Genomic DNA, 20,563 nt, shown 5'->3' with positions numbered 1-20,563 from the left:
GTATGCCATAGCTGCCACAATGTGAAACAATGTGCCTCTGGCTTGCTACTGTAGAAGGCCTCACTGGGTGTGGTGGTGCAAGCCTGTAGTCCCAGAACTCAGGAAGCTAAGGCAGGAGGATCACCATGAGACTGAGAGTTTTGCTGGTAGTTCCAGGCCAGCCTGGGCTACACAGTGAGTTCAAGGGTAGCCTAGGCTACATATCAAAACCCTCTCTCAAAAAGAGCCGGGGATTCAGCTCAGTGGTTCTGCCTTGTGCCTTGGAAGTGCAAGGTCCTGAGTTCGATCCCCAGTACCAAGACAAAAACAAAAAAGAATAAGGCCTAGCCACTGACAGGTGGCAACACAGCTGATGGCCTCCAGCCTGTGAGATGTGACAGCCTATTAGGGGTAGTGGCAAGTAGCCACATTAGTTGCCAGATTCTAGGCATACCTGGCCCAAGTGGAAGTCTATTCCCCAAGTTGATGCTGTGGAAATCAAGATAATACCCACCGAGGAGGCTGTTGGGCCTGAAAGATGGACTGTGTGTGGGATGAGCAACAGGGCCATGCTACCATGCTGGTTTCGGGGACAATGGCTACAGGGGCTGGACACAGGGGCTGTGCTCAGCGCCTGCCCCAGGAGGCAAGCCCTGCCAAGTCAAGAAGTTGGACAGACCACAGCAGGCAGGAAGATAGCCTCTTTATTGGGGGTGAGTCCTGGCAGCACAGGGCAGGCTGCTGTGGACATCAAGGCTCACGAAGATGTCCTGGGCAACTGTAGGCATCGCATCAAGACAACAGGAACCATCCCCTTAAGCTGCTACCTCCACATCTCCTGTGGGCCACATGGGGGCTCAGGAGTGCAGGAAGCGATTGAAAGCATTGTAGGCTGACTCCAGGTCGAAGAGCATCTGGCGTACCTGGGAGTCGTCCAGCTCGTCAGAGGCCGACATGCCACTCAGGGTCTGCAGCCTAGGAACACGGCAGTGCGTGAGTGAGGGCAGCAGGCCATATTGCTGTAGCAGCAGTTCTGTAGCCCTGAGAGGCACTCACCATTGGCTGACTGTCTGGCGGCCCTCAAAGTCTGGGGGCAGGTGGCTCATGCGGTGCATGGTCTCCATCAGCTCCCTCAGGTCAGGCTGGATCTACAGACACAGGAATAGGGCTGAGACCCCCTGCCTCTCCTCTCCTCCCAAACCCCACTCCTACCCCGGTCCTGCACCTCATCCATGGCTCGAATCTCCAGGCGCAGCTTGTCCATGACTGTGATGAAGAGCTGTGGGGGTGGATGTGAAGCATCTTGGACCCGCTCAGGTTGCAGAGAGCCCCTCACAGCTCACAGGCCCAGGGCCAAGTCCCTCCCTCTTCCTCACACCCTGTTCCCAAAGCCTTGAGGGGGCCTCAGACTCTCCCTGCCGGGGCGGGGGGGGGGGGGCTTAGGGAGTTTGGGATTCTGGTTGTGAAGGGGGCTCTAATGGGAACCGGGGTGGGGGGCACCCAAGTATAGACCCTGTGCATGTCCCTCTCACAGGCTTTGTAGGCAGCCAGATGAGCCTGGGAGGGGGCTCTCTGAATGCTTCTCACCCTCATCCACAGTGAAAGCCCTTCCCACCCGCCATGCTCAAGCAACTGCAGCAGGAAGGCCTCTCTCCTAACTCCCACAGGGCCCTCCATGGAGGCTGGGTGGGCACACCGAGACCACATCTGCAATGCAGCGGTTGAGGTTGCCCTTGTCATCCTTGATGGTGATGGGTCGGTCCTCTTTAATCCTTTCCATGGCCAGTGGGCAGTCCAGCTGCAGCGAGTTGACATAGGTGTTGGGGCTCCCTGGGCCTTGCCACAATGGCCCCACACCTGTGCCCAACCACACCCTTCCTGCTGGGTCAAGGGACTGGCTCACTCACTCGGAACTTGCGGCAGAATTCATCAATGGAGCTGATTTCTGAGCCTTGAACTTGCCGGAAGGCGGCTTTGTACTGGACCAGGAGACGAGAGCAGGCCGCAGTGTACCTAGGAGAGCGTCGGCAGCTGCCCTGAGCTGGGACCAGCACTGCTACCCTACCCTACTCTCTCTCAGCTTTGCCAGTTCAGACACAGGGGAGCTCTAATGACTGATTGACAGGTTACAGACAGGAAGCCGTTGGGGGTCAAGGGCTCTCATTGGATTTGTACAAGAGCTCTAAACAAGAACAGAGAGAAAGGACCAAAATATGTTCACCACACATGGTGCTCATTGACCTGGAGGTCAGCACTGAGCAGAGGCCCAGATACCTGCTCCTGCCTGGCCTCTGGACCACAGTGTTGGCCATCCACTAGAAGTTCATGATCCTGGGGGTCTAGCCTATCAGGCTCATCACCTCACTGAAAGAAGGCTCTGTATCCATGCTAGCCACCTGGCTTGGGGAACACCTCTCAGATCGGGCAATGAGGCTCCCACTCACCTTCAGAGGTCTTTCCATCAGCAAGGTGAACCAGTCTGTGCCTGGGGACAGGGCCCAGACCACACCCATTTGAGCACCTGTCCTTCAGCACCAGATACTTTTCCACCCCTGCAGGGCTTTTCAAGCTAAGAGGATGCTAAGGCCACTCCCTAGAACTTAAGAGCACCCCCACAATGGGCATCCCCATTTTAGGTGCCCCATATAAGGCAAAACCAGACTTTGAAGGATGGGTACCCATCCTGGCCACCTGAGGGCCATAGATCACTCACTCGTTGGGGGTGACGCAGTCCTTTATGTATGCTTTCTCCAGTGCCTGCATCGTCTTCACCACTGCAAACAGCTCTGCCATGTTGTCATACCTGAGATAACCTGTCCATCAGGCCACAGCCATGAGGGAAGGACACCCCCAGGCAGGGAAAGCCAGGTCTCTGGAGCCCAGGAGGCCAAAGGGCATGGGGACTAAGGGCACAGATATGGCAGAACTATCAGCCTGCCTCCCACCTCATCCCTGGCAGAGGGTCTTTAGATACTGCCTTTCCATCCCACCAGCAGTGTAGTGGTGAGTTTCGGGGAGGCTGCTCTGGAGAGGCTAGGTGGGCATGAGTGTGTATGCTGGACAGCCTGGATGTCTGACTCACTTCTCCCGCTCCCGGGCGTTCTTATACAACTTCACTTCCTGTTGGGGAGAACAGCAGCATGTCAACCAGCATCACTGGATAGCTGTAGGGCCTGGTGAGATCATGTGGGTGTCTGCTGTGGCCCAATACTGACCAGGTGGGTACTTGCCACTTACCTCATACAGTTCTGGCTTGTTCCCCGGGACTGCAACAAAGCAGGAAGAGAGCTAGCAGGCCAGCTACAAGGTTCTAATCCCATTTCAGTTCCTTCCTTGAGGCCTCCCCACTGCTGTGTCCTGAAGAACTCAGAGGGAGCTGGATGATGGGGATTCCAACCTCATCTCCCTTCAGTGAGCAGGACTCTGCCTCTGAAGGGCTGAGGGCCACATGCCAGGCCTGGCTAATCACCCCCACCTTGCTGACATACCATAATATGGTACAACAAGGCTTGTCATATACAACTAAGCTCAGTGACACAGGGATGCCCAGGATACCTGAGTTTCTGGCCACCCTGAAGCCATCACCTCTGCCCAGCAGGGCAATCTCTCAGTGTTCTATCATAAACCACCCTGGCACCCCATCCCCAAGATATATGAATGTGGAGTGGGGGTAAGGATATACAGACCACTTCCTCCAACACCACCCACTTCAGCCCCTGAAGCAGATAAAGCTTGGTCCTTCAGCCAACCCACACTCACCTCCCATACCCGGAGTGGCTGGGATCCCGTGAAACATCCTGCAGGCTCTGGTGCCACAGCACGGAAACCTGGGGGACACAGTGAGCCGTATTTCGAGGCCATGACACCACAAGAGCAGGGGTCCCTGGGGCTCAATGCCTCATGCCCACCCTCCACACAAGCAACAGACAGGACACTGGGGCCATCAGGAGGAATCAAGTCATGGACAACGAATGGTGAGGAGAGTGATGGTGCTGGGCAGATCTGTCTTGCCTTGTGGCTGAGGCTGCTCTGAGGCAGAGGAAAAAGGAGATAGTAGCTGTTGGTAGACCTGGGCTTAAGAAATATGCGAACACAGGGCTTGAGGCTTTTTGACTGCAAAAGCAGAGACCCGCAGGAGGGTCCTGCCTAGTAAGGGGGCCAATAACCGGACCAGTCCCAGCGTGCTCTGGACGTGGAACCACAGATCCACGCTAAGATTTGAAATAGGTTTCGCCGTCTGCTGCGCAAGCGCAAGGACCAGAGTTCGATCCCCGGTACCAAAAAAAAAAAAATTTGAAATAGGGGGTAAATTTAAAACAAGAAGTTAAGAATGACATCCTTGTTTTCGGCCTCGTGGCACCCACGACCGTTGGTGAACTGAGACTGGGTGGGCTGTAGGCAGGAGGCGGGGTCCAGACAGCTTTAAAGAAGACTGTGGGCTAGGCAGGGGGCTGGGTTGGAGGGATGGCTGACTACCGAGGCACATACTCCTCTACAGTGATCGAGAGTAAGCGAACATAAGCCCTCGACAGCGTCTGCCGAGGGGCAGGCAAGACGCTGATGCCCTGGTCCCGGTTTCCCTCCCACCACCCGCGGCGAGTACCTGGAGCTCTCTCAGCTGCTCCCGGAGATGGCGACGGGGCGGGGCACTCCCGATCAGTGACTCAGTACTCTCCCACCCGCCTGCGCGCTGATCAGCAGTTCGGCACTCGACCCTCCCACCTGTGTATTTGCGACACTTCCGGTTCATGGCCAAGCCCGCACTAGGGCAGGATTTTGTACCCAAACCGGAGAGGTTACGGTTGAGGGTAGTGCTGGAGAATCTATGGTGAACGTATCGCGGGCGATTTGTTGTCATTAAAAGCTCTAAAAGGGGCCAGGGATTTAGTTCATTGGTTCTGCCAACTGCCTTGCAATCGGAAGGTCCCGAGTTCGATTCCCAGTACCAAAACAAAAAAACCAAGCTCCAAAAGGGGCTGGGGGATGTAACTTAGCGGCGAAGAGCCTGCCTGGCAAGCGCAAGGTCCTGAGTTCAATTCCCGGAACAAACACACATACACACACAAACACAAAAACCTCTAAAAGTTTCGCTAGTATGACCTAGGGTATTCGTAGACTTCGTGGGGAAAGGGCTAGGTAACGGAGTCAAATCTCACAGTGCTCACCCACCCCTCAGGCAGCGACGCGAGGGAGAAAGCAGCAGCTTTGTTTATTGAGGCTTCGGAGGTGGGGAGGACAGGGTAGGGGTTAGAGGCGTTGGAAGAAGAGCTTGGGGCCCCGGTCCAGTAAGCATGCCCCCTGGCCCCGCAGTAGCTGGCGCAGGGCGTCACGGTCCTCAGGGCACAGGTGTCTGCTGCACAGCCGGAGCTCCTGCAGTTGTGTGGTGATCTTGTCCCACAGGCCTGGACCCAGGGGGCCCTGGATTGCACAGCCTGCAGAGGGCAGAGGGCAGAGGGCAGAGGGCAGAGGGTAGGTTTAACTTACAGTAAGGAGCTCCCCACAGGCTGGGGTCAGGTGGACAGTGCTGTGCTCATAGATCTACCCCACACTGCCTGCTCTTGGTCTGCAACCAAATGGACTTCAAGGGGTGCTTGCAAATCTGGATATTGTGGCCCAGAGAGGTTCAGGAGGTCACTGAATTGCCAGGGCTTGATCCTTAGATCAGAGTTCCCACTAGGCTCTGGACCTCAGGGAGGTGGGTGAGAAAAGTACAAGTGCCAGGGATCCAGGTGTGTGCACAGGGGATGAGGCATAGGAAGAACTGGGGCCTCCTCTGCACAGCCTTTGTCCCCAGGTTTTCCGTTCAGACCCCAGCTGGGCCTGGCAGGCTGCTGGTCCTCAGTTTACCAGATGCAACTCTCCTGGAGTTGTCCTCAAGATAACTGAGGTGGGGGTGCCCTGGTATAGCCTGGGAAGAAACTACATCAGGCCACAGCTTGGACAGATAGGATCTGAGGTCTCTGCCAGGTGGAAGGGTCTTTTGGTGGTAGTTTTCATCACCTGGGCCCCGGGCCTCCTCTTCCTTCTACCTAGTATGAGGAAATCCTATGGAATAGGGTCCTTCCTGCCATGGTATACCTTGAGGGTCAGGCTGGATGGGCCAGAAGCAGAGATCCCCAGGCTCTCCTGCCTCTCACTCTTGCCCCTTCCCTTCCTACCTTTATCCCTCCTACTTTCCCTTCCTTCCTTTGTTGGGGTCAAACGTAGAGCCTCAGGCATGTTAGATGAGTGCTCTACCACTGAGCTTCATCCCCAGTCCTCAGGCCCTTTCCTGTCTTGCTGCACACCACCCACCCTCTAACCAGGCAGCCTCAGGGAGCCTCACCACCTGGCTGGTAGCAGTGACATCCCCTTAGGAGGAGCAACCTGAGCCTCAGACAAGCAAGTTGTGTGGTAGGCTGGGACACAGCAGGGGTGGCCACACCCATCCCTCACCTGACAGGCCAAGGAAGCTGAGGCCTTGGGACCTCTCCTGGAGGGCAGACAGGAGTTCCTCCAGGCTGGTACGGCTGATCTTGGGGTTGGCAGACAAGTCCAGAGAGATGAGTGAAGGACAGAGAGGGAGACACCTGAGACAACATGGGGAATCAGGAATTAGCTCCTAGGACAGCCCTCACTCCATCACCAGGGAAGGCTACCCAGCAGGCTTTGCCTGGCCTGGCACAAGTGAAAGCTCCTCAAAGGTTAGCAGCACTGCCCAAGGGTCAGGACTGCAATAGCCAGCTCTAGATATGCCCATCCAGGCTTGGGCACCACCTGACAGTGCCCAAGAACCAGCCAAGTATCTAGGGGCACAAGGGTGAGTTGATGCACAAAGAGTAACAAGAAAGGACACACCAGAGAAAAGCTCTAAAGAGCCCTAGGAATGTGGGTAGAAACTCAAGGAAGGTAGCATGCCTATCAGGGGCAGCCACAGAAGCAGAAAGGAAGCCAGCACCACCTGATCCAGCTCATGGGGAGGTCCCAGGCCTTCAGATCAGGTCCATTTAGGATGATGGCAGTGGGGCAGGGGCATTACCTGCTCAGTTCTCCCACAGTCTTGTCACTCAGGTAGTTTGAAGACAGGGTCAGGTGGGTGAGAACACAGCCTTCCTGGAAATAAGCACAGCCCAAGCCCAATGGCACCTGCCTCCCCTTTCTCCACATACAGGCCCCCACACCAGGAAACCTTTCAATTTGGAGACAGGAAGTACCACTCCACCTAGGTGTAAGTTATACTTGGCTGGTGTGTCCTTTGGGACCTGCCTAGTGTGGGGAGGCCACTATAGTCCTAAGTGTCTTTCCTAGTGACCAGGAAGTCACAGCCCACAGCAGGCATATGTACAGATGTTCCAAGCTAGTCTTCCCAAGACCCACCCTCTCCCAGCTAAACCCTCCCAGACCTCCAGGGCTTCAGGTCTGGTACCACTGGCCTCTGGTCTCTAATACCCCCTTATTCTGGCTGAGCAGCACATTCCCCACCTTGTACCTTGGTTAGGTATCTGACTAAAGGCTCTATGAGGCCCAAGTCACTCTTGCCAGCTGCCACTGAGCTCAGCTCTAGGCGCAGGAGGGTACCGGTGGGCAGGCTCTGCAGGGTCCTGGCCAGGGCAGAGGTGCCAAGTGGGTTGTAGGACAGGGACAGGGTCTTTAGGCACTCAGCATCTGCATCAGGGCCAAAACCTGTCAGCTTATGTGGCCACCACCCAGCCTGGACCCCACACCCAGAGTTCCAGGGCCAGAAACTTTGTGACCCCTTTGGAGAAACTTATCCCTGAATTTTGTGTGGAGAAACTGAGGTACCCAGGAAAAAGCTTTCTGTTTCTCCTGCTGAAGATGGGGCTCTGGGCCAGGACATCTGTCTGGAGGCCAGGGGGACATTGCCACCACAACTGCCCAGCCCCAGGCACCTCCCCTGAGTGGCCCCAGTTCCCAACTATTGGCACTGGGGGTGCTGTCTTAGCATCCTGGTAGGCTCGTAGTGGAATTGCTTGGGTCTGCAAAAAAAAAGATCATGCCATAGGCACAGGAGTATTTAAAGGCAGAGACAGCCTGCCTGGCGCTGCACCAGGTGTGGTGTGGTAGGGGGCGGGGTGAGTCTTGGGACAGCCCTGGCTGGGCACACATCAGATGCCCCTCAGAACCCAGGCAGGTCTACCTGTGTGTCTGCAGAAGCTGAAGAAGCCATGCCTGACATGCCTGATGTCCCAGGGCCTTCTGCTCAAGGACCCCAAGTCCCCTCACCACCTGGGCTCAAGGAATAGACCTGCCTGGTCAGCTCACCTTGGAAGGCAGGACCCAGGGTTGCCTGGTGGCTCAGGAAGAAGTTGGGGCCGAAACCACAGGCCTGCAGGCGCAGGGTACTGAGGAAGGGGCAGGCCCGGAGGATAGAGGCCAGGGCCTGACCACAGCTATCACCCAGAGGGTTCATGCTTAAGTCCAGCTCCTCCAAGTTCTGTGAAAGACATGGGCAGGTCCTGAGCTCCCAGTCCTTTCACAGGGTCTGGTCTCTTGCACAGGCCTGCTGCAATGTTGGGCATGAGCCAGCTCTCCCAGACAACCCAGTGACTGGCTAAATGAGAGACCTGATGCCTCCAGGCTGCTTGTACCTGCAAAGTGGCCTGGCCTGTAGGGCCCCCAGCAAGCTGGCGCAGACCTTCCTGGCCCAGGTGGTTGGAGGAGAGGTCGAGGAGGACGAGACAGGGCATAGTGCCCAGGGCAGCCAGCAGCTCAGTGGCACATCCATCTCCTAGCCGGTTCCCCGCCAGGCGCAGCTCACGGAGCCCAGTGTGCATCTTGAGGGCCCGCAGCAGAGGTGTGAGGTGGGCCTGGTGCAGGGCTAGGGAGCAGGTGCTGAAGGAGGGGCCTGATCCCTGGTGCTCCATGGCTTGCAGCACTTGCAGGTGCTCCCCTGAGGAGGGAGATGTGGGTCACTGGGGCCAGAGCCAACACTCTGCCCTCTGAACCCTATAGGGAAACCAGGGAGCCTGGGAGGTAGGGTGAGCCCACTCCCTCAGGCCTGGAGTTCAGTGTCTTCGGAGCCCCCTGCACAAAGAAGGTCTCCTCATCCCAAGACAAGCTTCCTGCTGGCTCAAAGCCCACACCAGACAGTCCTCCCTGGGCTTTACTTCTACAATGTGGGTTACTTTACAACATCCCACCCAACCTCCCACGAGCTCTAGCCTATCTGCCCCACCAGTTGCCCTCATGTGTGGCAGGTGCCAGGCTGGGAGAGGGGATGCCCAGTGGACCCAGGAGTAGCATAGGTGGGTGAAGCCTGCATACTAGCCCTTCAGCCCAAGCTTCCAACCAAAGCCAGCACTCTCTTGGGCCCTCACCTTGCCCCAGGCTCTGGCAGGCCCTGCGGTAGCGGTCAGTCACCGGGGGGAGGTCCCACGAAGTTACTTCAGCCAACACCTAGGGAGCATGGTGGGTGATCATTCCGGCAAGAGGGGGAGCCCAAGGCGGGGATTTAGCTCAGTGGTGCCGCTGCCTGTCTTGCAAGTGCAAGGTCATGAGATTGATACCCAGTACCAAAAAAAAAAAAAAAAAAAGAGGGGAAGCCCATTCCTGTGGCCTGGGAATGCCCACCTCATCATTGCTTTGCAGCACATCAAGAATGGGGTCCTGGGGGGCTAGCAGGGCCCCCTCCTTCTGTAGAGTGAGCCTCGGCAGCAGCCCACAGGTCTGGTAGTAACGCTGGGCAGCCTGTTCTGCCAACCAGGCCACGGAATGGGCTTCACTGCTGTGGGGAGAGGTGGCATACTGAGTCGAGGAAATCCCCTGGGGCCTTGCCATACCTGCTTAGCACCTACACCACCCTCATCTGGCTGCTTTCTCACCCTTTTCCCTGGATCTCTGGACATTCCAGGGTCTTGTGCCTGAGCTTGTGCAGGACATGCTCACTCAGGCACCATAGGGCACAGTAGGAGGTGTGGTGTGGTCAGAGGGAGTCCTTGTCATGTCTCCCATCCTGACATGCACACACAAGGGCACTGTGTCTTCCTGGCACAGAGCTGCAAGGTGGGCATAGTAGGCTAGGGCCAGGAGAAGTCAAGTGACGCCTTACCTGTGTGGGACAGGGATGAGGAAAAGGTGATCCTGAACTCGAACACGAACCCGGATAGGAGGGGCCTGAACCAGACTCTGGCAGGTGGGGGCAGGGGGAGGGGCAGTCAGAAAAGACAGAGGCTTCCCCTCGCCGCCTCCCCATGCTGGGACGCCAGCTCCACCCCTGGCTTGTGCACCCACCGTGGACTGGCCTCCGTCAGGACTCTCTCTGCTGGCACCCGAGGTCTTGGGCATGATGGGGTCCCCAGGGGGCTCTGCAGCCATGCCTCCCACTTTGTCCAGTGTACTCCAACTCTTGAGACAGGTCAGGCGGGTCTGTTTGGCCTGGGCCCTGGGTCTGATGGGATGCTCCTTGTCTGACTCTGAGGGACTGCTGCCACTGTCCCCACTGCCCTGAGGGCAGGCTATGTGAGACGGGCGGCTGTGCATCAGGGGTTCATCCATTTCTAACCAGTTTCCAGCCAGGTATTCCTCCTCAGGAATGAGGGCTGCCTGGGGCACAGGGCCTTCACTTGTGCCCCAAAGTAGGCCCGGTCCCCGGCAGCGGCTCTGAGCACTGCCCACACCTCTGATGGCTGCCTGGTAGGCTGCTCGGCTGGTGCTTGCCTCCCTAGTGCTGGCAGGACCAGATGTCCAGGCCTCATCCTGCTGTGCCAAGGCAGAGCACTTCAGCCTCTTCTGGGACGGTCCATGGGGACTCACACTGTCCTCACCTTCTGAGCTGCTGCTGCTGCTAGCCAGCCTGTGCCTGCTCCTTCGAGGCCTGGCCACAGCTGATGCAGTCCGTTTTGGTGAGATCCTAGCATGGGCTGCAGAGGCTAGGGGCTCAGGGCAGGGGTTCAAGGGAGGAGACGTCTCAGGGTCAAACAGATGGTTACTTAGGACAGTCCGAGGGGCCGGAGTGCTATGGGGGGCTGTGGGAGAGAGAATCTGTTATGAAACAGTACCCAGCACCTCCTACCCCACTACCTGTGCTACAGTGATCCCTCGGAGTCAGAATTCAGGGCCCAGTGGTGATGTCCCAAGGCACAGAGGAGGCACTACTTGCCTGGGCCTGAGGAGGCTGCTTTGAGCCTCCTCTCCATGGCTGCTGCCTTCTGTTGTGTCTCAAGGTCCAGATCCTTGTAGTACAGCTTCACCCACTGCTGCAGTGTCTCCAGTGGGCTGTGGCCCTGTGTGGCACCCAGCTGAGCAGGGGACAGACAGCCCCACCTGCCAGCCCTGCCTCCACCCACATCAGGCTCACCTTCTTGGTTTGGAGGGTGACAGAGGCTCCTTGATCAATGAGCAGCTCAGCTACCTCAAAGTGGCCACAGTTGAGAGCATCGTGCAGAGGGGTGATGCCCTCACACCCCTGGCCTCCAGGATCATCCACTGAGGCCCCATGGTCCAGGAGAAAGCGGACAATCTCTGTGGGGCAGAGGACATGAACCTAGCTTCTAGCACTGGCTTAGACCCCTCCTCACTCCCCACAACCTCCCCCTGTGCCAGGTCCTGCCCATCCTCCACTTACCCAGATGGCCATAGTTGCAGGCTTCATGTAAAGGTGTCCAGCCACAGTAGTCCCGAGGGTTCAGAGGGTGGCCCTGTGACCAATGACAGGAAGGACCTAGCCTTTCATGCCCTGGTCCCAGACACTTTGTGGCTTGAGGAAGGCTGAGGCCCCACAGTCTACCCCTTGGCCCAGCCCTCTCCTCCTCCGGTCCTGGTCTCAGCAGTGAGAACAGAGCTTAACTCTATCCCCCTGGCTGGCTGAGCAGCCACCATGCCTCCTCTAATACTTGAGCTGCCCTGTCCCTGGTGGGCTTGGCCCCTCAGGTCCCATTGTGAAGATGACAGAGAACCTGGCCAAGCCCACAGTTCCTTTGGTTTTTTTTTTTTTGGTACCAGGGATTGAACTTGGGACCTTGTGTTTGTGAGGCAGGCGGCAGAACCACTGAGCTAAATCCCCGGCCCCCCACAGTTCCTTTGGAATGGAGCTGGGGCCAGGTGGTGTATTTGGGGTGGTAGCCCACCTGCTTTACAAGGTCCTGGACACGACGCAGACGGCCTTCGATGCAAGCTCGGTGCAGCAGGGTCTCACCCATGTCATTGCGCCGGTTCCACTGTACAGACAGCAGGCCAGGGCCAGGCAGAAGTGTAAGGGACAGGTGGTGCTACCGGCCTCAAGGTAGGGTAGGGAGCATCATCCTCACCTTGTTCACCTTCCGCCGGCCCAGGCAGCCTTGACGCTCCTCATCCTCCTCTGGCTCCCGGGATGGGTCATCACCATCATCCTCTGGAACAGAGCCAGCCCAGCCTTGAGCCTGTGGAAGGCCAACAGAGAAGCCCCGACCCCACCCAGGCTCCCTAACTGCTGGGGAGAAAAGCACTCTGGGGACAGTGGGCTCCAGGGCTCCTCAGCCAGGTGGGACCAAAGCTGACTGTCCCCTGTAGCTCTCCCTGACAACCCACTTCCACCCACAGGAGACACACCTCTGGCCTCTCTACTGCACCCAAGCCTGCCTCTCTCTGTCCACCCTGTGCTGGCCCCTCACTCCGGCACCCAGGGAGCATGGTGGATGACCAGTCTCCATCCCTACTTGCCACCCTCTCTCTTGGGAAGCATTCTTATGAGGCTAAGTCACCCCATTAAGCCAGGTGCCCTGCATCCTCCTGGATTCCCAGCATCCTCCTCTGCTTCTAGCGATTTTTGCCAGATTCCCTTTCACCAAGCCCTCTGTTCCCCGCTGGCTGCCTCTGGCTCCTTTCTATACCCTTACCACCCTACATCCTTCTCCTTTGCTGGCTTTTTCCTCCCTAGACAGTGCATTGCTAAGTCACTACTTTGCCCAAGCTGGGCATGTGATCCTCCTACCTCAGCCTCTCATAGTGCTGAGATTACGGGCATGTGACACCACACCCAGCTCACTGGCCTCTCATACTGTGCCTGTCTGCTGAGGGCATTCCCTGAAGTTCCAGTCTTTAGTCCCCTCTTCCCACACCAGCTACACAACCAGTGACACCCAAATTGACCTTTTCTACAAAGCATAGCCCCAGCTTCTTATGCCTTCTAGGCTACTTGCCTTGAGACTGTGGAAGCCTCTTAGTTCATATCTGAAGGTAGGAGCTTTCCATAAACTCATACCCCTCCCCCCCAAAAATCAACTCATACCCCAAATCTTATAGACAGACTCCCTACCACCTGCTGCTCAGGAGGAAACCATCCTGCATCTGTACACCTCTCACCCTGCTTTCAGCCCCTACAATCTGCTTCTTCTGTTATCCCCACAATCTAAGCTCTCTGCTCCAGCCACTCTCTCATATTCACCATCTGCACAGCTGGCTAAGTTGGCCTCTTGAATGTGCTTAGCTCTGACATAGGGCAGTAAGGCCCTCTGTGACACACTCTTGTCTCATTTGCCCTGGACATTAGACACATGTCTCTAATGGGACCATCTCCCAGGCTCTGATCTCATGTAGCCTTCTCTGGCTGATGCCCACTCAACCTCACCATTGGGATTCCCCAGGCTCCCTGCATGCCACCAGCCTCCTGCATCCACTTCCATAGAAGGACTTGTTGCCTGGTCTACCTGTGGCGGTTTCCCTACCAAAAGTCCTCAGCAGGTTCTGTGAGGCCATAGCACCAGTCCTCAGCACACCAGCACAAGGCCTAGCTCAGAGAAGGGGAACAACGCTAGGGGTAGCCACCACAGCAATCAAGGAAGTGCTCAGCTCTTACCGCTCTCTGAGAGTTCCGGCTCGATGGTCTCCAGGGCCTCAATGGCCTCTTCCTCCACCTCTTCCTCTTCTTCCTCTTCCTCCTCTTTGCCCACACTTAGCTCCTCAAGTTTGGTTTCAGTGCCAGGGGCATCTTGGGGCTGCAGCCTCAGCTGCACAGTGTGGAGGTGCTGTAAGACCTGCCTCTGAGGAGCAGAGGGGATGTCCTGCTCAGGGCTGGGGGCACAGGGCATCTAGGGAGAGACGTGAGTGTGGAACAAGAGGGAGAGCAATCTCCAAGGATGCTGGGCTTGTTGGGGACCCAGTGTGGGTGGGATCAGCTCTTGTACCTGCAGCTGGGGCCGCTGTGCCTGCTGGGCACAGTTGAGAGCTGTCTGGAAGCACGGTGCCAACAACTCATATGCATCACCAGCCTCGTCTCGGGATAGTGCAATATTGAGCCAGGTCTTAGCTTCCTAGACCAGAGGAAAAGGATGAGGTTGGGGGCTGCTGCCCACCACATCCAGCTGGCCACAGCCATAAGCTGGCTTCCCCAGCTGCCCACATGAAACAGGAACATGTGCCTTGATCCTATCCTTTCTCCTTGGAAGGAAGTGCCTGGCCAGTAGTGGCATCCACCCATGCCTTGTGGCTGGACAGCAATGGTCCCAAAGCAGAGACATGGGGACAAACATGCTGGGAGGGTGGTGAGGGTGGTGGTGGGGGGATTCACCTCCAGGGAATTGCCTTTGCACAGCCTCAGTTCCTCTTCGTAGTGGTGCACAGCCTGGCGATAGTCCTTCATGTCTCCCAGTGTGGTGGCCAGGGACACATGGATGATGGCCAGCTCAGAGTCTGGTCTGTTCAGCCGCTCAGCAAAGTGCAGCTGGGGAGCCAGTGTAATGAGGTCCACACTCATTCAGCACTTTACCAGCCTTTTCTTCCCAACCCACCCAGGGGCCACACACCTGTCTCTGATACGCCTCAGCTGCCTTGGGGAAGTCGCCTGCTTTCGAGAACAGGTCTCCCAGCTGCTCACAGAAGGCCATGGCACCCTGAAGGTCACTGCCTTCAGCTTCCTCCAGCCGTTGCTGCAACTGGACCACTGCCAGCACTGGTAAAGAGTCTTATGTGAGGGGCAGCATGGCACAGGGCCTGACCCAGCTTCACCACAGCCAGTCAGTTCCCTCTGGCAGGTCATCTAACCTCTCTGTGCCTCCACTTTGCCAGTGGTAAAACCAGGACAGTAGGAGAATCTGTGTGGAGCACCTTAAGGATTGGAACAGGCACGACAGCCTGGAATGGAGCCTGGCTTGCAGCACAGGCCAGCCAATGTTTACTACTACTTGACTGTCACTGTGGTTAGTGTCTGAGCCACAGGCATGCCACCTGCTCTCCCATCCCAGTAGAATGGTGGAATTACTATTGTCTCCAACTTGTCAATAAAAATTCTACCTTATGAGGAAAGGCCAGTGTCTCCCTTACACTTCAGTACCCTTTGTTGGGCTTAGACAAAAGCAAGGGGCCCTTCTTGCTAGAAGAGGCTCCTGCTAAAGCTGCTGCCTCCCCAAGAACCTGTGTTTGGGCCTCCTCTGCTGAGAGAGCAGAGCCCTCCCCACCCTTTCAGGCTCTTCAGCCCTCAGGCTCCTGTCCAGCCTCACCATACTTGAGGCTCTGGCAGACTGCTGCCCTCTGTGCAGGCTTCTGGGAACCCAGCTTATAGGCCTTCTTCAGAGCTCGTTTGGCAGCCAAAAAATCTCCGAGGTCTTGGAGGACCTGAGGAGAAAAGGAAGGTGAGCCTGCACACTCCCCAAGGCCCATGCCCACCCAGAGATACACCTAGAGTGGTGAGAGTGGCACCTGCGAGACCACCACACAGCACTCGCTCTCCATGAACCGCTTCTTCATGGCACGAGCGCACTCCCGGGCCCCCTCCAGGCAGCGCATGGCCTGAGAGTGCTGCCCTGCACGCCAGTGGATGGTGCCCAAATTGTAGCGGGCACGATACAGGTCCTCATAGAGGTGGTTATGCCTGTGAGGGGTGGAGATAACAGGTGCTGAGAGTGCCCAAGACCCTCTAGCTTTAGAAGAGTAGACAGCACCAAAGCATTTAAAATGCTACTTAGGTGGAGGGGACATCCAGCCAGTTACAGGTACTAATGCCATGCAGATCCCAGCCCTGCTGTACTATGGTCTTGGGGCCAAAGTCTGCTCCTTCCTAGCTTGTGGTGCAGATGTGAGGGGCTTCTCTGTTCATGGAAAATCAAGAGCTCAAGCAGCCTGCTCTCTCAGGAAGATGGTGGGGGCTACCCTCCTCCCTCCTGGGGTGGGGTTGGGGCCTCACTCAGAAAGAAAGATGCTCTTCTTAAAATAGGCATTGCACAGGGCCGTCTGTTGTAGGCTCTCAAAGGTAAGACCCAGGTTGAGGTAGAGTCGGGTCCTCATCTCGCTCAGCTCTCGCTGGGTCAGTGTCCCTGGAAGATCCCCCCACCAACATTCAGCAGTTTCCTCCCCAGGTGGGGTATCCAGCTTCTCTCCCACCTATCCTTCTACCTCTCACGTGGAGAGTCAGGGATCCTGCTGCAGACAGTGTGACGAGCACAAAGAGCAGATGACTACCAGATTAGAGCAGACAGCAACACAGGCCTGCAGCCCCTCTCCCAAGCACCTTAGAAAGGAAGGTCCCTGAGAGGCAAAGGTGCAGAGAAGCTGGGGCAAGGGCACCCACCCTCCAGCTTCTCATCCACGATAGCCAAGCTCTTCTCAAAAGCAGCCTGGGCCTGCACCAAGGCCTCCCTTGACTGGCAGTGGTCGTAGATATCCAGGTGGGTGCGGCCAATGGTGGCCCAGGCCCTCTGCATCTCAGTGTGGTTGGACAGGGACCCAGCCAGCTCCAGATGGCAGTGCTGGTGCTGGTGTGGAAAGAAAAAGCCACTGAATTGACCCCACCACAAGTCCTGACCCCAGGGAAAACTACTCTTGCCCAGAAGAGCCCCCTGTTGCCCCAAAGCCCCACAGAGCTGGTCACATATGCCACCTCTGCTCTGCACCAAGGGCTGTCTGTGGTGAGTCACTAGTGTGTTACTCAAGGTCCCTAACAACAACTGGTCCCCTCGCCTCTCCCACATACAAAGCTTAAGTAATAGTCCCCTGACGGCTCCTGCCACCTCTGGAGAGGCCGCAGTGCCTTACTCGCAGGGCTGCCGAGTAGTCCTCCATCTCGGCCAGTCTCTCTCCGATCTTGCGGTGGGCCACCGCGCAGCCCAAGGGGTCCTGTGTGCCCTCCAGCAGCCGTAACTCCTCCCGGTGTTCCTCCAGGGCCTCCGCGTAACGGCCTGGATAGGGGCACGGCATCTTTAGGCATCTTTGCCGTCTGGGCGGCCCAGAAGGGTTGGATCCCCACCGCGCCCGGCGCCTGCGCGCGCTCACCATGGCCGGCCAGCAGTTCCCCAAGCTGGTGGCAGAAGGCCGCCTCCTCCCTCGGCTGCCCGCTCCTTTTCGCTCTGGCCTTGGCCTTGTTCAGCTCTGCCCGGAGGAAGGAGAGTTGGGGGCTGAATCGAGGTCCACTCCCCACTGCTACCCACGGCACCCGCAATCGCACCCGGAGGAACTCACGCCGAAGCTCACGCTCTAGGATCATGATCGCGCCGCAGCTGCGGGATCCACACTTCCCGCGCAGTGCCGAGGCCCCGCCCAGACCACGCCTCCGCTGACCTAGGAGTCGGCCAAGGCCAGATCCTTTCGCCCGCTCAGTTCTGCCCGGAAGGCGTCAGGGCCAGAGGTCCCGCCTTCTCACTGGGGTTGCCTCAGGGTGCAAACTGGGGGACCCTAGGCCTGTGTCGCGGGCTAGGGCTGAACGCGAAGGAGATGGCCTCCGCTGCAGCCCCCTCGTGAGCTGGGGTCTTGTCGGTCGCAGTCCTATGCAGCCGCTGGCTCAGGCGCCTACCTAGTTGTCTGCGAGTGCCTTTTTTTTTTTTTTTTTTTTTTTTGGTACCGGGGATCGAACTCGGGACTTTGCTTTTGCGAGGCAGGCGCGATGCCATTGAGCTAAATCCCTGGCCCTGTTACAGGCATTTTGTAACGCTGTTCCCGCTTCTTCAGATTAAACCACTCACCACCTACAGTACTTACAACTTTTTAAAGAGGCTTACTACTTTTGATTTGTTTTTTTGGTTTTTTTTGGTACCGGGGATGGAACTTGGGTCCTTGCGCTTGCACAGCAGGCAGCGAAACCACTGAGCTAAATCCCCAGCCCCAAGACTTACTACTTTTGAAAGGAAATAAAAATGATTTGTAGCCAGGTGTGGTGGCACATGGCTGTGAGCCCAACACTCTGGAGGCCGAGGAAGCAGATTCTCGAGTTTAAGGCCAGGGTGAATTACAGAGCAAGACCCAGTTTCAAAAACAAAACAACAAAAAAGTGACTTGCAGGGCCCGGGATTTAGCTCAGTGGTTCTGCCGCCTGCCTGGTAGGCTCAAAGTTCCGAGTTCAATCCCTGGTACCAAAAAAAAAAAAAGTGACTTGTAGTAAAATACACTTGCAATTTGGGCATGTGAACTTAATTGAGGAGTGGATGCTACTGGGAACTGCCAGCTTGCGGTGGACACAGACAATCACATTTGGAGATTCAAATCCCAGGGATGTTAGGAGGTGGGAGGAATGTTTTCCAAAATAAGCAATTTCTTCCTTGTGTGTGCTGGCTGTGTTACTAGAAGATTCAATGAAGGCACATTAAAACTGCAAAGCTAGGGCCGGGGATTTAGCTCAGTGGTTCCGGCGCCTGCCTCGCAAGTGGAAGGCCCCAAGTTTGATCCCTGGTACCAAAACCCACCCCCCAAACCAAAAAAACTGCAAAGCTGCTTTGTGTTGAGAGGTAAAGAGGGAGTTAGGGTCTAGTTTGGGAGGATTTTCACCCAGATTTCTCACCTCACCAGGGTCTTGACAAATGTCTGGAATCCTTGGGGTACCCCACACCTCTTGCCTTGAGGCCAAACATGTGACATGTCTTGGGGCTGTCACTCCTGGTTATGTGGCAAGCCTAACACTGGGCACCTGGTGGCACTGTCTGTGTACTGAAAAACCTAGAGGATGGGTGAAAAGTTCCATGAAGGACCAGAGGAGTGGAAGATGGAGGGGTTTATTTTCTATTGTGATAAAAAAAGACCCAGTGGGGCAAAAATCCCAGGGACTGGATGGACAGTGAGGCCTAATGAGAAGAGAGATGTGGAGGGCAGGTGGTTCCAGAGCCAAGCTGATGTAGCAGAGTGCTGGCCTCCTGGTATGGGCTGGGGCTGGGCAGGTGTGAGAATGCAGGGACATGTGAGACAAGCCTGAAGAGCTGCACTGGGGGAAAAAGGAAATCAAATGCACATAGCCTTTGTTTCAGAGGGTGAGGTGCTCTGCCAGGCTCCCAGCTGGGCCTGGGAGTATTGGGGATGAGACTTGCAGGCCTGTACCACCAGTTCTTTCCCCATCCAAAGTGTGGCTCTGAAACCAAGGCAGCTTCATGGAAGACAGGTGAGGTGAGGGGCACATTGAAAGAAGAGAAACAGGGCTGGGGATTTAGCTCAGTGGTTTTGCTGCCTGCTGCACAAGCGCAAGGACCCAAGTTCGATCCCTGGTACCAAAAAAAAAAAAAAAGATTTCTGAAAGAAGAGGAACAAGGCATGCAAGCAGAGGCTGGCTCAAGTGGGCTGGGAATAAGGTGGCTCAGAAGACAGAGGAGGGCCCCCCGCCGCCACCAAGAGTTGCTAGGAAGACCATGAGGAGGCCTTCCCTCCTCATCCAGGGTTCACAGAACAGTGTAGCTTCGAGGAGCCCAGTTCTCCTCCAGAGACTACATGACTTCTCTATGCCTGTTTCCCTACTGGCCAAGCTAGGAGGTGCTACACAGGTCTGGAGGCCTAGAGAAAGAGGAGGTAGCCACAGGAGGCTGACAGAGCCCAGGAGGCCCACCCACAAAGCTGTCTTCTGGTAAGGAAACGCAGACAAAACATGGTTTGGAATTTTTTTTTTTTTAAACTACAGTTACATACAGAAAATATCCAAAGAAAACGCAGACCACAAAAGTGACATGACAGTCATTTCCAATAGCCATAAAAACACTTCTTGCTCTGCTTTTTAAAAAATTATTTTTATTTTTGTAAATGTCTCACTTTGGGCAAACTAAAGGATATGGTGCTCACAGGGAGTGGGGTAAGACCTGTTGGGGAGAAGGAGGGGAAGGCGCTGCTTAGCCTATGATCCCCAGGCTTCCCCTTCATCTGCTGAGGCTGGGCTCCCCATCCGCAGAGATAACAGATAAAAACCAGGTCAGGACAGCAAGATGACAGAAGATTCTGGAGACAAACCAGTAGATGTGGCACTCCCAGCAATAAAGGGCCCACAGTGACAGTGCCACAAGGTTTGTGGCACCAGGATGGCTAAGGAACACATGAGTCTTCGCAGTCACCTGGTTCCCCTAGGCTGCAAGACTCAGCTACTGGGGCGGGATTTAGCTCAGTGGTTCTGCTGCCTGCCTCACAAGCGCAAGGTCCTGAGTTCAATCCCTGGTACCAAAAAAAAAAAGGAAAGGTTTGGGCCGGGGATTTAGCTCAGTGGTTCCACCACCTGCTGTGCAAGTGCAAGGACCAGAGTTCCATCCCCGGTACCAAAAAACAAACAAACAAATAAAGACTCAGCTACTGGGACAGTCACAGGGCAGGTTCATGATGGGAATGGCACTGGGATACCTAACCCTCAGATACACACTTCTAGGAGGGCTTCATCCCCAGCCATGCCTTAGGCAGGCTCCTTCTATCCCCTGCCCCACATACTGGGCTGGCATCTGGGCAC

The 20,563-nt window shown here is 56.2% G+C and overlaps 2 protein-coding genes across 7 annotated transcripts; both read right to left on the bottom strand.

Annotated features, from left to right (window-relative positions):
• Nucleotides 1-665: 665 nt before the first annotated feature.
• Nucleotides 666-4,727, bottom strand: Vps28 (VPS28 subunit of ESCRT-I). 3 transcript variants are annotated; one of them, XM_004837711.3, is made up of 10 exons: nt 4,583-4,726; nt 3,739-3,806; nt 3,217-3,245; nt 3,062-3,099; nt 2,693-2,782; nt 1,887-1,992; nt 1,676-1,777; nt 1,205-1,258; nt 1,036-1,127; nt 666-954 (listed from the first exon to the last, which is right to left on the bottom strand). In XM_004837711.3, the coding sequence occupies exons 2-10, from the start codon at nt 3,773-3,775 to the stop codon at nt 837-839; spliced, it is 666 nt and encodes a 221-aa protein (XP_004837768.1). In that variant the 5' UTR covers nt 3,776-3,806; nt 4,583-4,726; the 3' UTR covers nt 666-836. The 3 variants fall into 3 exon arrangements, with proteins under 3 accessions (XP_004837768.1, XP_021105881.1, XP_021105868.1); XM_021250222.2 differs by having other exon boundaries at nt 3,217-3,336; nt 4,583-4,637; XM_021250209.2 differs by lacking the exons at nt 3,062-3,099; nt 3,217-3,245 and having other exon boundaries at nt 4,583-4,727.
• A 444-nt stretch (nt 4,728-5,171) lies between these two features.
• Nucleotides 5,172-17,980, bottom strand: Tonsl (tonsoku like, DNA repair protein). Of its 4 annotated transcripts, none has more exons than XM_021250200.2 (26): nt 17,344-17,491; nt 17,158-17,253; nt 16,921-17,063; nt 16,457-16,640; nt 16,073-16,202; nt 15,589-15,760; nt 15,390-15,504; nt 14,697-14,842; nt 14,462-14,614; nt 14,079-14,204; nt 13,751-13,982; nt 12,225-12,307; nt 12,045-12,134; nt 11,543-11,615; nt 11,276-11,439; nt 11,078-11,201; nt 10,210-10,943; nt 10,028-10,104; nt 9,550-9,703; nt 9,297-9,375; nt 8,568-8,869; nt 8,242-8,413; nt 7,448-7,623; nt 6,998-7,071; nt 6,415-6,548; nt 5,172-5,411 (listed from the first exon to the last, which is right to left on the bottom strand). In XM_021250200.2, the coding sequence occupies exons 1-26, from the start codon at nt 17,366-17,368 to the stop codon at nt 5,227-5,229; spliced, it is 4,143 nt and encodes a 1,380-aa protein (XP_021105859.1). In that variant the 5' UTR covers nt 17,369-17,491; the 3' UTR covers nt 5,172-5,226. The 4 variants fall into 4 exon arrangements, 2 of the variants coding, with proteins under 2 accessions (XP_021105859.1, XP_004837765.1); XM_004837708.3 differs by having other exon boundaries at nt 13,751-13,934; XR_002391602.2 differs by lacking the exon at nt 7,448-7,623 and having other exon boundaries at nt 5,360-5,411; nt 17,344-17,980.
• Nucleotides 17,981-20,563: the final 2,583 nt, after the last annotated feature.

This window comes from Heterocephalus glaber, unplaced genomic scaffold, assembly GCF_053883595.1.
Source record: "Heterocephalus glaber isolate CG9 unplaced genomic scaffold, H.glaber_assembly_v1.0 deba00000281, whole genome shotgun sequence".
Lineage (NCBI taxonomy): Eukaryota > Metazoa > Chordata > Mammalia > Rodentia > Bathyergidae > Heterocephalus > Heterocephalus glaber.
The sequence above is the reverse complement of the archived record's forward strand: the minus strand, read 5'-3'. Positions and strand labels throughout refer to the sequence as shown.